The sequence below is a fragment of the Triturus cristatus genome, chromosome 4_2 (assembly GCF_964204655.1).
Source record: "Triturus cristatus chromosome 4_2, aTriCri1.1, whole genome shotgun sequence".
Lineage (NCBI taxonomy): Eukaryota > Metazoa > Chordata > Amphibia > Caudata > Salamandridae > Triturus > Triturus cristatus.
In genome coordinates, this window is record NC_140586.1 from 737597091 (window position 1) to 737614220 (window position 17130).

Below are 17130 nucleotides of genomic sequence, written 5' to 3' on the forward strand. Positions count from 1 at the left end.
AGTGTCTTGTTTTCTTGTGTGGCCAGATTCCTGTTTCAAGAGGCTCATTCAATATCGCTAAGATTAAACAAACTGAACTTAAAGATAAAATGTTAATTATAACGTGAAACATGAGATAACATTCTGTGAAATTGTGGATGTAAGGAGCGGGAAATTATATGCACAAGATATATGCCCTGAAGAAGCGATGATGTTGCGAAACACGTTTTGGCTGTGTAGCTGTGAGCATTTTTTGAAGATTAAACAAATTATTTGAAACAACATTTTGACAAGTTTTTTTTTCCCCAGATTTTGAACAGTTATTGGTGTTAAGCTATACATACACTGGTTGGGTGTCAGTGCTCTGAAAACAGCACCGTGCAATATTCTTGATACCCTATCAATTCATATATATATTTATATACACATTTTCTCAACCTTCCGTGTATGGTTTGCCTCCTCCTTAACGAGAGTTGCTTCGTTGTTTTTGGACCCCACGGAAGCCGTTCCCATTAAATTATCCTCCAAATCCTCCCAATTGCTTAGAAGGAAAACGAAGCCTTTTGCGGTTAGACAAATTCATTGTCAATCAGCCACTTGTCAAACGTGTTTGACAAGTGACTGATTGACAATACATTTGTCTAACCGCACAAGGCTTCGTTTTCCTTCTAAGCAATTGGGAGGATAAAATATATACATCTATTCATTTTCATTCTCATTCTCTCCCTCTCTGCCTCCCTCCCTCCCTCCCTCTCTCCCCCCTCTCTCTCTTTCTCCGCCCCCCCCCAAACACACACACACACCCGCAACCGGTCATGCAGTCCAGTTTCTTAATAAAGCAACCATACGTACCCCGCTGTGTCCTCTGGGAGGAGAAAGTCTGGTGATATATGCAGCGCAGTGCTCATGATGCGCAACAGAGGACCCTTCCGCTTTGAGGTCGCATCTACATGAGCAACTGCAACTTTTGTACCGAGGGATCGGATGATTGCGACCCGCCGACCATATTTCAGGGGATCTAGACGCTGCTGCCAATTGGCGGTCCAGGATTGCTTGGATAGGTGCTGGCACTGTCCTTACACCCTCAGCCTTGGTTCCTGCGGATAGGGTTGGCTGGAAGTTGGGGACTCAAGGTTGTTTTATTGCCAGTATTTTCGCTGACTTCACCTCCTGCAACGCGGTATGAACCAACACGCTGCATTATGGGGCATGCAGTCTCAACATTTGACTGTTGCAACGTCATGCAGGCTAAAGCGGCGCAGGTGAGCCTTCCACCATTGGGAAAGGAGGAGCTTATTAAGGAGACTTTGGCAGGCAACTCAGCACAGAACTGTGGCATTTGAGAAAGGCGCACAGCCGAAACCGGTCATGCTGTCCAGTTTTTTAATAAAGCGACCATACGTACCCCGCTGTGTCCTCTGCTCTGCTCTTTTAGGAGGAGAAAGTCTGGTGATATATATACACACATATATATTCACATATACACATACATTCCAAAACAAATCAAGTAAGCGCGCACACAGGGGATCATTACAGAGTAACGGATTTTATCATGGTAATAAAATCCGTGGCTCGTAATGATTGTCTGAGTGTGCGCTTTCTTTGTTTGTTTTGGAATATTACTGTCCAGTGGGCTCCACCGGCGCAGCAACTACCAATGGGCGTGTGGGAGTGGAAGAACAACTGCAATTTCATTAATCACATATACATATATATATTATCTACTGGCGGTCGCCAGTAGATAGTTATAGTTACAACCTAGTTTCCATAGGAAATCTCAAAATTCTATTTTGAATAACTTTGGCGCCGGTGGACGAATCCTCGCGAAATTTTCAAAACTAATGGGGCGCTCCGTTCAGCTCCTACCCTGAAAGTCTCGGGTTAATTCGTCAAGCGGGTGCTGAGAAAAAGGGGGGGTCCCAAAACGCGTTTTCCCCATGCATTTTTCCATAGGACCTTAGCAGCTACAGCCCGAACCGCTGAACAGAATTACGTGAAATTTGGCAGAGAGGTAGCCACAAGGTCAAGGAAGTGCCTTTTGCAGGTCTGGTGTAAATCTGTTCAGTATTTCCTGAGAAAATAGCATTTACAAGCATATCAATATATATACGCGCGCACCGTGCGCGCACCCTGCCGTGCGCGAGCGCAATTCTGATTGGTTGTTAGATGTCGGTAAACATTAGAATCGGTCGAAACCAGGAAGTGTCGGCCGCCATTTTGTCTCTCGCAGTCTGAGGGGGTGAAAAAAAAAGGTGGAGAACGTGAAAAGGGGGCAGAGTGGACAGTTCCTGACCCCCTAGCATTAGTCAGGGGGTCACAGAAGGACCCCCAAGGGAGAAAAAAACAATTTATTTATTTTTTATAAAAAATCGCGAGGTGCGCGCACCGCACGCACTGCGAACCGTGGGCGCTCGGTGCGCATAGGGCACCGAGCGCCCACAGCGCGTGCAGGGTGCGCGCACGGTGAAAAACCTGAAAAAAAAAGAAATTAATAAATACATAACTTAGCATTTAAAAAACCGTACAAATTCACTGAAAAAACACATAGGTTTCACACACGTTATAGTTACGAATTAGCATTTAAAAAACCTTGCAAATTCACTTAAAAAACCATAGGTTTCACACATGTTATAGTTAGCTGGACATTTCACTCGTAAAAAACCAATGAAATTCCCCGTTATAGTTAGTGCAGGCAACTATAACTCACGCGACCGCAATCCTCTGCTGATGACGTCAGATATTACATCACTGATGACATATGTGTCTTTATGAAAAATAAATATTTGTAATATATATATAGCTAAAGATTAATGGAAGAAGAGATGGGTAAATAAGTGTCTAAATACAGTGATGTAATATCTGACGTCGTCAGCAGAGGATTGCGGTTGCGTGAGTTATAGTTGCCTGCACTAACTATAACGGGGGAATTTCATTGGTTTTTTACGAGTGAAATGTCCAGCTAACTATAACATATGTGAAACCTATGGTTTTTTAAGTGAATTTGCAAGGTTTTTTAAATGCTAATTCGTTACTATAACATGTGTGAAACCTATGGTTTTTTCAGTGAATATATATATATATTCACATACACACACATATATGTATATACACACACACACACACACATATATATTAACACACACACATATATATATATATATATATACACACACACACACATATATATTCATACACACATATATATATTCACACACACACATATATATTCACACACATATATATTCACACACATAAATATATATATTCACACACACATAAATATATATATTCACACACACAGACATATATATATTCACACACACAGACATATATATATTCACACACACAGACATATATATATATATATTCACACACATGTATATATTCACACACACATACATATATTCACACACACACACACACACACATATATATTCACATACACATATATTCACATACACATATATATTCACATACACATATATATTCACATACAGACATATATACACACACACAGATCTGCATAAATACACATTTATATATATATATATATATTCACTGAAAAAACCATAGGTTTCAGGCACGTTATAGTTAGGAATTAGCATTTAAAAAACCTTAGAAATTCACTGAAAAAACCATAGGTTTAAGGGGCGTTATAGTTAGCTGGACTTTTCACTCGTACAAAACCATTGAAATTCCCCCGTTATAGTTAGTTCAGCTAACTATAAATCGCGCGCCTGCAATGCACTGCTGATGACGTCACATATTACATCACTCATGACATGGTCAGTGACATCACTCATGACATCACCGATGACATCTCAAATGACATCACTGATGACATCATCCAGTGAATGTGTGTTTTTCTGAAAATTACATATGTTTTATATATGTATATCTCAAGGTCGATGGAAGAATAAATGGGTATATAAGTGTCTAAATGGATGATTTGTTTTTGAAAAATTGATTGTGTAACTGACTGATTAAGTGTATCTTAGTGAATACATGGCTTAGTGAGTAATGTTTAAATATGTAAATATCTGTATCAGTCTCTCACTTTGTGTATAAGTGGCTGCATGGGTTGGTGAGTAGCTACGAGTGTCTATATAGGTTATTAGTTGGTTTTTTGAGTATCAGTATGAGTCTCTGAGTGTCTGTATGGTTCGGTGGGGGGGTATTACGTAGTGCATAGGTGCATGAATGAGTGACTCACTGTTTGTATGTGTTGAAGACAGCATGTGTGCAGGACTGTATGGGTGGATGAGTGTGTGCATGGGTGTGTTAGTGAGTGAATGACTGCCTCAATAGTGTCTTTATGAGTAACTACATATGTTTTAAACTAGTATATGTGACTATTGGTATATATAAGTGAGTATATGTGAGAGTGAGAGATTGAAAGAATTCCTGGATGAATAAGTATGTGTTTCTATAAGTGATTGTTTAAAAGACTAAGTATGTGTAAGTTTCTGTAGAAGTAAGTGTGGTGGTGTGTATAACTGTATATGCAAGTAAATGGATGTTTGATTCTTTATTAGCATGAGTGACTATGTGTGTGAGTAACTATGGATGAGTGGTGTTGTGTAACAGGATGTATAGGTGTATGAGTACATATGATGAGTGAGTACATGTATGAGTGACTGTATAGGACTGTTGGTGAATGAGTGGATGTGTATGTGGATCTTAGAATTACTGAATAGGTTGTTGTAACTGATATTGGTATGTCCATTGTTTTGAAAATTTTAGTCTATTTTTGAATGTGTGTATCAAAGGTTATATTAGGGGGAGAGGAGGTCTGCCACTCTATCACAAGGATGATGTCATCAGTGATGTCATTTGAGATGTCATCAGTGATGTCACTGACCATGTCATGAGTGATGTAATATGTGACGTCATCAGCAGTGCATTGCGGGCGCGCGAGTTATAGTTAGCTGAACTAACTAGAACGGGGTTCAATGGTTTTGTACGAGTGAAAAGTCCAGCTAACTATAACGCCCCTGAAATCTATGGTTTTTTCAGTGAATTTCTAAGGTTTTTTAAATGCTAATTCCTAACTATAACGTGCCTAAAACCTATGGTTTTTTCAGTGAATTTCAAAGGTTTTTTAAATGCTAATTTCAAACTATGCCTACAGATATAGGACATGTGAAGAAAGAAGAAAAAACGCACAGAAAGAAAAAAAAGAAATGCAGAAAGAAGCAACAGAAGTCCTCAAAGACTAAGAAAAGTGCAGGAAGAAGGATAACGTGCAGAAAGAACAAACAGAAGAGCAGAAAGAAGCCTTGTTGCAAAATCATCCTGTACCCTCAACTTTTTCAAACGGATACTGGTGGTAACTGAGTCTGACTAACCAGTCCTAGAGCCAGTGCTATGTTAAAAGACACTCAGAATACAGTGAAAACACCTACATACACTAGGGAACACTATGCGCTGGGGTCCCCCTGTGATCAGCATGACCTCCTCTGTAAGCCCCTAGTATATAATAGGGCAGGGGATTAAAACTACCTCTTAAAACGCGCCACAGGGCGTGTTTGCACACGTCACCTCAGGCCCCGTCCCCTCACTTCCCCACTGTGTAAACACGCCCTGTGGACGTTTTAAGTTGGGAGATTAAGTCCCCTTGAATCCTGAGGGACCCTAGGGTCCAACTAGACCCCTAGGTACCTCCAGTAAGCGCCACAGAGCTGCGTTGCAGAGAGATGTAAAAAGGGGCACGGCCTAGACCACCTCTCTGCAACGCAGTGCAGTGGCGCTTACTGGTAGCACCTGGTGGGATAGTTGGGCCCCAGGGTCCCTCAGGATTGAAGGGGAATTATTTCCCCAACTTAAAACGCACCACAGGGGTGTTTGCACACGTCACCTCAGGCCCCGTCCCCTCCCTTCCCCACTGTGTAAACACGCCCTGTGGCCGTTTTTTAAGTTGGGAGATTAAGTCCCCTTGAATCCTGAGGATCCCTAGGGGCAAAATAGGCCACTAGGTACGTCCAGTAAGTGCCATTGCAGAGAGGTGTAAAAAGGGGCACGACCTGCACCACCTCTCTGCAACGCAGAGCAGTGGCGCTTACGGGAAGCACCTGGTGGGGTGGTTGGCCCCCAGGGTCCCTCAGGATTGAAAGGGAATTATTTCCCCAACTTAAAACGCGCCTCAGGGCGTGTTTGCACACGTCACCTCAGGCCCCGTCCCCTCCCTTCACCACTGTGTAAACGCGCCCTGTGGCCGTTCTAAGTTGAGAAATTAAATCCCCTTGAATCCTAAGGGTCCCTAGGGTCAAACTAGCCCACTAGGTACCTCCAGTAAGCGCCACAGAGCTGCATTGCATAGAGGTGTAAAAAGGGGCGTGGCCTCAGAACACCTGTCTGCAACGCAGCTCCCTGGCGCATACTGGAGATACCTGTTGGGCTAGTTGGCCCTCAGGGACCCTCAGTATTGAAGGGGAATGAATTCCCCAACTTACAACTGGACAGGGGGCGCGTTTGCAGAGTGCTGCAAGGAGGGGGCGTGGCCTCCGGCACGATGCCGGTCTTTTATTTATTTTATTAAGAAGGAGGGCTGTGTGGCCCCCCTTCTTTTACTAATTTATTGGCCCTGGGGACCCCATCCCCCAGGGCCGGCACCCTAATTTTTTTTGTTGAAAAAAATTAATTTGGCCCTCCTAAGGCCTTAATCGGCCCCGGGGACCCCAACCCCCGGGTCATTGCCTTTTTTTTTTTTTTAAATTCTTTAGGAGTGGGCTGCATTGCCCCCCTCCTCAGGCCACTTATGGCCCCGGGGACCCCATCCCCCGGGGCCGGCCTTTGTTTTTTATTATTTAAAAAATATATATATTTATAGAAACACCTAGGACATGCTCGAAAAACCGTACGTACCTATCACCATGACTATTTGCGTGATATTCATTAAAAGGCGACTATGGATAAAATGAATCCACATGGAATGTATTTACACCGCTAGTGAAGCTCTGACGTGTCTGACGCCCTACCGTGCCTAATCCCGGCGCCCCCGCCGGTGGGTACTCTCCAAGTAGACACCCTTGTTGTTTATTTATACAAACATGGGTAGCTATTGACGGGCACATTTAATATACACGCACACCAAGCCATTCAAAGGGGATTCGACAAAAATTCGACCAACCTATGCAAGAAACCCCCCTCACGGTTAATAAAATACACACCCACCGCCGGATGTGTAATACTTTTTATTTTACTCTCTGGAAAGGAGACGAACCTCACTTGAGAGTCACAGCGTGTTCCTGGCTGAGCCCAATGCTGTGTTACACCCACCAGTGCCCGCCGAGTGCCTCACACCTCTGTGTTGTATTCCACCAGCTAGTGCGTATGCTATGACACTCTCTAGCCCATGTGCACTGTAACACCACCCCGTGAATATGTCATGCCACACTTGCCTTCACACGGGTTATATTGCCCCATCTAACGTGCCTTCCTCAATGCCTATGTTATAACGCACAGCGCTATGCCATACATATTACAATTTGGATCCATATCTTTGTCACAGTGCATATGCAACGTTACACTCCCCACCACATAGTTTATATTACAACTTTAGAGACAAGTTAGGTTACACAACACTGCCCTGTGCATATTACACTCCAAGGTGCATATCGCATAGCACGCACTAGTGCCTGTGCTATCTTGCGCTCGCCAATGAATCTGTCATTGCGCACAATGTATTGCATATTATATTTCACGCCCGGTTCATCTTATATCACTTTTTGGTGCATAGTTTATACCATTTACTATATCTAGTTTTCATTTTCAATCGTGCTCTCAGGACTATGTTCTATATAACACGGCGTCCACCTACCCTTTCCACGGGCATTACATTTTGCGATGGGGAGTGGAGGGTCAGGGGGTGATTCTGCCAAGTGAGCTCGGAGTCATAGTCACAAACGTCCTCTTCTTCCTGAATAAAAGTGAGATTATGCTGCATACTTGTTCATATTTTAAGTAGTTCGCGCAGACACACATTTTAAAAACAATAACGTTCCTAATACCCACCTTCTCTGAACAGTTAGCTTGCTGCCCCATCCACCTCCTCCCTATCCTCTGTTGTCTGAATCCATGGACTAGCCTCCTCCCTCCTGCCATGCATGGTCTGATGTGCTGCCACTGCCCTCCATTTAGCATGATGTACCAGTCCACTCCTCCTGCCCTCCATTGCCCAATTCTATGGCCCATCATTGACCTCCTGCTTAGCCTCTGTGCTTAGCTTGCTGCCCCTATTCTCCTTCCCCCTGCCCTCCGATGTCTTTGTGCATGCCCCTGCTCCATCCTTTTTGCCCACCATGTTCCATGGACCTGCCACTCCTATCTACTCTGAGTGTTCTGTTGAGCTGCCACTCCCCTCCCACCTGCCTAGCATTGTCAGATGACTGTAACCTGTCCATGCCACCTCCACCCTGCCTGTCCACATGCCATGCCCCTATCCCCTTTCTCCTGTCCTCCATGGTCCATTTTACTGCCACACCATTCTGCCTTCCCTGGTCTGTTGTGCTGCAACTGCTCCTCCTGCCTGCCCCGCGCGGTCTGTTGTGAGGCCCCTTTCCCTGAACTCTCTTGTCCGTGCCCAGGTCCTCCCTCCCTTCTATCCTCCATGGTCCTTTGTGCATGCCCCTGCACCCTCCCCTTCTTGCCCATCATAGCCATTGTGCTGCCACTAACCCTCCCGCTTCCCATGCATGGTCTTCTGTGCTGCCATGGCCCCTCCCACCTTCCCTGTGTGGTCAGCTAGCTGCCCCTGACCCCCTCCCACCTTCCCTCCATGGTCTGTGTTTATGCCATCATAGTCTCATTGTTGCTCTCCATGGTGTGTCTTGCTTCTAGTGCGCATCCTGCCTGACCTCCATGGTCATCTTGCTGCTCCTGACCTGCCCCCTTGCCCCCAGCCCTCTGTTTCCATGTGCGGACCCCTATTCCCTCTGTCCTGGCTTGTCCGTCCCTCCTGCCCTTTATGGTCTGTTTTGCTGCAGCTTTCTCTCCTGTCTGTCCATTATGGTCAGCTAGCTACCATTGCCTCTTTCCCCTCTGTTCTCTGTTGTCCATGTGCATGGTCCTGTCCCCTCCCTATTGCTTTCTATGGATGGATTGTTGTGCTGCACTGCCGTCCCGCATGCGCGGTGTGGTGTATTGTGCTGCTGCAAACCCTGATGCCTGCCCTGTAGGGTCAGTTTGGTGCACCTCTCCATGTCCCTCCTGTCCTCTGTTATCCGATTCCATGTCCCAACCCCAATTCCTCCTGCCTACCATGATCCAATGTACCATACTTGCGAACATTTTGAACTTGGTAAGAGGGAGATTTTGAAAAAAAACTGGGGTATTGATTTTCCCCTTTGAGTTACATTGAAAAAGAGGACATTGTAGACAGGAGACAGATCAAATAAAGCCCATTTGAGCTTAAAAACATTGGACGTTTCCTGGCTGAAATGGGTCTGTTGGCATGTATGGTTGTACTACCACTGCCTCTTCCTTCTGCCCACAATGGTCTATTATATTGCCACAGCCTCTCTTGCCAGTCCTGTATTGTTGGTTTGTTGACCCTGCCCCCCTTTCCACTGCCCTCCATAGTCTGTTGTGCTGCCACTGCCCTTCCTGCCTGCCCAGTGTGGTCAAATTGTTGCCTCTGCACTCTCCTACCTGCCTTCAATTTTCAGAGTCCGTGCCCCTGGCCTCTGCCTCTCAACAGTATCCCAATGAACAACTAGATTGCTAACATTCTATATTTATTACAAAAGTGTGGAACGCCTGACGTCATCTTGATGTAATCAAAACTGTAATACCTAGAGTATTTCCTTTAGAAATTACATATATGAGAGGGTCTTATTTGCATCAAAACTATGGTTAGTGCTCTAAAAAAACTAAAATGAGAACATATTTTCTGAGTTTTCAAATAGCGACAAAGAACTTTGAAATTATTTGTAATCTTTATGTTTTTTTATCCAGTTGACCACTTGATTAAATGTTGCACCTAGGGGAGAGGATGCGGTGTTACTTCCAGAGCTGCAGACTTTGCAACTGGGTAACCAGGTTGGAGTTTCTGCTTCAGCTCAACATTCTGTGATTCTGGTCAAATCACTTAATCTCCCCATGTCTACAACCAAAATTAATTTGATCTTGTGTGATGTAACCAATGCTCATGTAAAGCACTCCAATACCTGACAAGTCTGCACTGCAAATACACAAAAAATAAGTGTTTTGCACACTTCTGTCATTCGGCTACATGTGGGCTACATCTGGGTGATATTTGAGCTGCATTTGGGCTCTTTTGTCTCTGGTGGCTATCTTGGGAGATTTATTTGTTATGCAGTTTCCTAATTTCCTCATTTACTGCAGTCTCCTCAGTAGGAAATGCTTTCAGTTGTTTACTTTGATTCCATCAAGAAGGTATTCAGATATGTCACACATTTGCCATAAATTCTGAATGTTAGCACTCTAGTTGCTCATTAGATCACTGTAGTAAAGCTTCTGCTCACCACGGAAGTCTGCTGCTGGTATTAAAAGTGCATGTTTCAGTCTGCATATCAGAATTTTGTAATGAAATAGAAGAGGATTTGAGAAGAAATATTTCTTTCTGCAGCACTAATCATACTTTCTATGGCAAAATGAACCCACTCATTTTGTTCCTTTTTAAATTAAATGTTTTAAGAATTACCACTTTATTCCAACCAAGATGGCTTCAGGTGTGCCATACGTTTGTCATAAGTAGGACTGTTAGCACCCTAGTTGTTCTTTAGAACACTCTGGGAAGCTGCAGTAGAACACAAAGGAATCAACTGACAGTCTCTGCCCTTGTTGGATGTACATGTTTTACTGAGAATGTCAGACTTCATTCTCACATGACTGAGAAAGATAATGTGAATTTACAGAAAATATGCTCTCAGTTTAGCTTATAGATCACCTTCCAAATCTCTGTGGGAAAAGCATGAGAAAATAGTTTTCTCTCAAACATGATTCATGATATCACAGCAGAAGGCTTTTTCACATGGTAAAATCACCTTAGAACACACCACTAAAATGAGTATGGTACCATCAACAAATGATTTATAATGTAACTAATGTCTTTAAAACCTTCTATTAACTGCAATGCTTTTTAATGAGGTGCTATCATGTATATTGGTCCCAAGATGGCTGCCAACACTTCTTGGATGAAGTGCTGACAGCCAATCAGATCTCACGATGAGATGTGTGGTTAGGCTCCTCCCAGATATATATGTGATTTTACTTTTGATTCTCTCAGGAACTACTGAACGGATTTACACCATTTAAGCAAAAGGCACGAGTCTGAACTGAGGACTACCTCTTTAGTGTAATTCCGTTCAGCACTTCGGGCTGTAGCTGCGTCAACAGGTCCTATGGGAAAATGCGTTTTGGGACCCCCCTTTTTTCTCGACCCCCGCTTGACGAATCCCCGTGAAATTTTCAGGATAGGAGCGGAACTGGCCAAAAGTTATCGACGCCAACGTTATTCCAAATAGAATGTTGCTGATTTCCTATGGAAAATAGGTCCTAACTATAACTACCTACTGGCGACTGCCAGTAGGGGGGGGGATGGATAGATAGATATATGGATATAAAAAAAAATTCACACTGAAAAAACCAAAGGTTTCAGGGGCGTTATAGTTGGGAATTGGCATTTAAAAAACCTTAGAAATTCACAAAAAAAAAACATAGGTTTCAGGGGCGTTATAGTTAGCTGGAAATTTCCCTCGTACAAAACCCTAGAAATTCCCCTGTTATAGTTAGTTCAGCTAACTATAACTCGCGCCCCCGCAATGCACTGCTGATGATGTCACATATTACATCACTCATGACATGGTCAGTGACATCACTGATGACATCACTGATGACATCTGAAATGAAATCACTGATGACATCATCCAGTGAATGTGTGTTTTTCTGAAAAGTTTAAATAGTTTTTATATATTTATAGTGAAAGGCCTCTGGAAGAATGAGTGGGTGTATAAGTGTGTGAATGGTGATTTTCTAGGTGCGTAACTGACTCTAAGTGAGTCATTAAATGTATCTTACTGCAGACTAGTGACTAAACTGTGTGAATGTCTGTATGTGTCTGTGTGTTGGTGTAGAAGTGACTGCATGGTTTTGTGAATAGCTATATGAGTGTCTATATGGGTTATTGATTGGTTGTCTGAGTATCTGTATGGGTGCCTGAGTGTTTGTGTGGGTAGGGTGTGTGTGACTGTGCATAGATGTGTGAGTGGGTGATTCAGTGGGTGCATGGTTTTAAGAGTGCATCTGTGATGGACTGTATGGTTGGGTGACTGTATGTAAGGGTGTGTTAGTGATTGAATGTATATCTCAGTTGTACATGTGTCAGTAACTACATATGTGAAACGCAGTGTATATGTGTGTAAGAGTATATAACTATCTATATGTGAGAATGTGTGATTTTGGGAGTGGCTGTATGGATGAGTGTGTGCTTGTATCAGTAATTGTATAAGAGCGTCAGAATTTGTTAGTATTTTTATGAGAAAGTGAACTTGAGTGTGTTTAACTGTATAGGTGAGTAAATTGGACTGTGATTATTTATTTGCATGACTGACTAGATGTGTCAGTACCTCAATGGATGATTGGCGGTGTGTGAGTGTCTATATAGGTGTATAACTGCATATGATAGTCCTGTACAGAGTGACTGTAAGTATGAGTGACTGTACAGGTGAGTGAGTGGAGATGTATGTAGACCTAAGAGTCAATGAGTGGGTGTGTAGTTATTGGTATTGGAGTATCTATGGTTTTCAAAATGGCCGTCTGAAATTTTGAGTCGGTGTATCAAAGGTTATATTAGGGTGTGAGAAGATGCACTAATTTATCACATGGATGACGTCATCAGTGATGTCATCAGTGATGTCACTGACCATGTCATGAGTGATGTAATATGGGACGTCATCAACAGTGCATTGCGAGGGCGCGAGTTATAGTTAGCTGAACTAACTATAACAGGGGAATTTCTAGGGTTTTGTACGAGGGAAATGTCCAGCTAACTATAACGCCCCTGAAACCTATGGTTTTTTCAGTGAATTTCAAAGGTTTTTTAAATGCCAATTCCTAACTATAATGCCCCTGAAACCTATGGTTTTTTAGTGAATTTCAAAGGTTTTTTAAATGCTAATTCCTATCTATAACTTATCTCTAAAGATATCATGTTTAATGATTTTCATTGGATTTCTATATTTTTCAAATTCAGTGGGTCAATTTCATTAATTATGTTTTTTTGAAATTCTTTTTTATCACCATTTTTTAAATTTATTTTTTTAACTAATTCTTTAAAAAATTAAAAAATATTTGTTTTTATTGGGTTTTTCAAACATATTTTTTTATATTTGTAAAAATATTTCTTTAACTATATGTTCAAAACTTTATTTTATATATTATTTTTCCATGTTTTTGGATCCGCGCACCCTATGCGCACCGTTCTCGATCCCTACGCGTTAGCATCAGTGCATGATATGCGTTGGGTACGTGTTTAGTGGGCGATCGCAATGCGACAGGTACGCGACACCCAGCCTATACGCGACACGTTCGATGTACGTAACGCGACGTTTACGCGCTTCTGCGCTGCGTCATCTGCGTCTATGATATATATATATATATATATATATATATATATATCCTCCAATTCTGCTTCCCAGTTAAGGCTGCCTCCTCGTGGCACCTGCCCCAGATAGTACAGACACGGACCGTTTTCTTTGTGCAAATGTTTATTAGCTTCTTCGCATGCTAGTCGCCATATGTATTTCATGTGAATATTAATTGAAGACAAACTCTAAACTAGTCTTAAAAGTAATATATTTTTACATCTAATTCTATAATTTTTTTAAATTGTGAATAAATCTGTTTCTGCTTTTCGCCGGGACTATAGAATGGGGTCTATTTACAATAACAATCTGCGCTTTCATATGCAAGAGATGTATAGGAGAGATGGAGTACACTTTACTAATGAAGGAAACAGTCTTCCTCAACAACTTTAGACTCTGTATAGGTACTTACTTATAAGTACCAAAAACTCTCAATGAACACAACGGCTCTTTTTAGAGCCACTCAAGAACAAAACACTTAAGCTTGATGTTTATCTCCCAAAAATTTCAGTTTTTTTTCCTTGGATCCGCTCACCCAACGCATGAGAATCCGTGCACCCAACACGGTAGGATGCGCGCACCCTGCGCGCATTTCGCCATTTTTTTTTTTTTTTAAAGGGGGCCCCAGGGGGTCCTTCTGGGACCCCCTAAGCACCTCTAGAGGGTCAAAGTATTTCCACTCTGCCCCCTTTATATGTTTTACACACTTATTCCCCTTGCTTCTTCAGCCTCGCTTCTACCGAGGCAGAAAATGGCCGCCAACAGTTCCTGGTTTCGAATGTAGACAGACACTCGACAGCCAATTAGCATTCAGTGCGCGATCGGGAGGGTGCACGCTTGGTTCCGGGAGGGTGCGCTTACGGTGTGGGTAGGGTCCGCGGATCCTCCCCGGCCATAGAGATCACTAACTTTTTTACCCTAATTTTCTCAGGAACTACTGAACAGATTCACACCATTTATGCAAAAGGCACGAGTCTGAACTGAGGACTACCTCTTTGCCAAATTTGGTGTCATTCCGTTCAGCGGTTCGGGCTGTAGCTGCGACAACAGATCCTATGGGAAATTGCATGGAGAAAAGGCGTTTTGGGACCCCCCCTGTTTTTCTCAGCCCCCGCTTGACGGATCACCGCGAAACTTTGAAGGTAGGAGCGGAGCGGAGCTGGCCAAAAGTTTGGAAAATTTTGCGAGGATTCATCAACCAGCGCCAGACTTATTGGGAATAGAATGTTGCGGATTTCCTATGGAAAATAGGTCCTAACTATAACTATCTACTGGCGACCGCCAGAAGATATATATATATATATATATATATATATATATATATATATATATCGAAATCAATAAATCATTGTCTAGGTCTCTAAATCTCAAAAGAACCCTACAGTGGTTTGCAGGTTTACACTGGTCCTATGAACGTTCTTGTCCTAACTCAAACCCAACTCTTGGTTGATGTGGACAGTTGCCTGAAATGGTGCCTTTATGAACTCACTCATTATGATGTTTTGATACTGTCCTACCTTAAAATGCCAGCATATTTACAGTAGGTGGCTGCCATGGTCTAAGTTATCTATGTTCTGTTCATCATTACATTGCAAGTCTTATAAGGATAGCTACATAGCAAGCTACTTATTATGCATGTTTATTGTGACTAGCCAACTCTTTTAATCTTGAATCTTTCAACATTGTTGCCTTTGTCCAGCCATGTTTATTGCTACTCTTAACGTATACCTAATAGATGGCTGTTTATTCTCTGACAAATCTGTTGCCCTTGGGGGGAGTAGTTTTCCCATTGTCACCATGCCTGTTACATGCCTTGGGTGGCGGGGGGCGGTGGTAGTGTCGGCGGTGGGACTGAGAAATGGGATGGAGTTTATCGTTCTTATGTTTTGCTTAATTCTATTTATTTACCTTTTACTGTTGTCACCTATTCCTTCACAAGGAAATAATTCTCTTATCATGAGTAAGCACTCCGCAGATAAGGGTTTGACATATTACCACCTCTAACGAGCACATGCAGCATTCAGAATACATTAACTGCCTCTTTCACCGCTCCTGAGGTATTGAGATCTAGCAGTGACTCAATTCACAATCATACTGTAGTCCCTATAAAGCATGTGAAGCATCACACCGGATGAGCCAATACAGTCTACTCAGACTATGATCACCTTAATACATAGAAATTACATTTACAAAACAGAACATAAAGATAATATTAACCATTCTATTAAAAATAAAAAAATCATTGACTACTGGTACAAATGACATGGTGAAATTATCCTACTTCAGGAAACCAAGGTTGATACCACACATGTCATCAATTGTAAACAAACAATTTAGCAATGTGGCCTCCCCTCAAGCTGTTGGGAATAAAAATGTCGTTCAGACTCCGATAACAAGGAAATCTGGTATAGAATTAGTTTCCACTCTAACCAACAACAAAGAGATGGATCATATCAAAACTTAACAATGCAGAGTTTTTCGTTGTTAATGTCTATGCACCCACAACTGATGGCCCAGCTTTCTGGAGAAATGTATCTACTCAACTAAGCCTAAACCCCGACAATGCCATGATTATCTTTGCAGGCAAGTTTAATTTTCCCACTTAACCCTATTATTGACCCTCAAGGCCCATAAAGCTTTAAAGAACCTTTGCTCCAGATTCAACATCATTGATATATGGAGAACTCAGAACCTAGATGCAAGAGACTATACTTTCTACTTGGTCCCACACAACTCATACTCCTGCATTGACTTTTCATTAATATCAGGAAACTTAATCAGTTATGTTAAACAAACGTCCATTGAACCAACAATAATTTCCAACCACTTGCACTGCACTATCGAAAACAGGTACTTCGAAAGAAACAAAATATACCATAAAGAGATTAAACAATGAAGTCTTCAACCACCAAAATAATCGAGGAAGCCATACAAAACTTCCTACTTGAAAATAATCAAACAACTCCTTCGACTTAACTAGATAGGAGGCACTGAACGCTACAATAAAAGGTGTAATTTTACGATTCAGGTCTAGAATGAACAAAGAAACAAATTACAAACTATTGGAACTAGGAAACAAAATCATGGACTTAGAAAAACATCATATCTCCACTAGATCTAAATACACACTGAACGAGATTGTCATGAAAAAATATGAATAAAACAAAATCCAAAGCACTAGAGCAGGCATTTGGGTCTAACAAAGTTGGCGAAACAATTACGGCATATTTAAAATATGGAATTCAAAAAACATGCTATAAATTGACGTGTTCACACTAATCCAAATAAAATTGCTGAAACTTGTAAAGATTGATATCAGGAATTATTTGCTACTAATAACCTCATGAATTGAAGAAAAATGCAACACAGATGCAACACAGATCTCCGTAATACTAAATTCCCTAAATTAACAGACAAAGAGATGACCCATCTTGAAGGAGAAAATATCAAGTGCAATTTAAAAACTTTAACTGGGTAAAGCCCCCGGGCCTGACTTGTATATACTGCGCAATTTTTGAAAACATTTACCTCCACTATTACCCCCCCT

General features: G+C 42.0%; 1 protein-coding gene across 9 annotated transcripts in view; it reads right to left on the reverse strand.

Moving 5' to 3' along the window:
• Nucleotides 1-17130, reverse strand: part of OSBPL9 (oxysterol binding protein like 9) — a 1355357-nt gene that overhangs the window by 1158229 nt on the left and 179998 nt on the right. For 4 of the 9 annotated variants that reach the window (XM_085602637.1, XM_085602632.1, XM_085602635.1 and 1 more), the window contains exon 3: nt 7799-7897. The exons of the other annotated variants lie outside the window; for them this stretch is intronic. In XM_085602637.1, coding sequence (XP_085458763.1) covers nt 7799-7897 — 99 coding nt within the window. The remainder of the gene's footprint in view (nt 1-7798; nt 7898-17130) is intronic. 9 annotated transcript variants of the gene reach the window in all.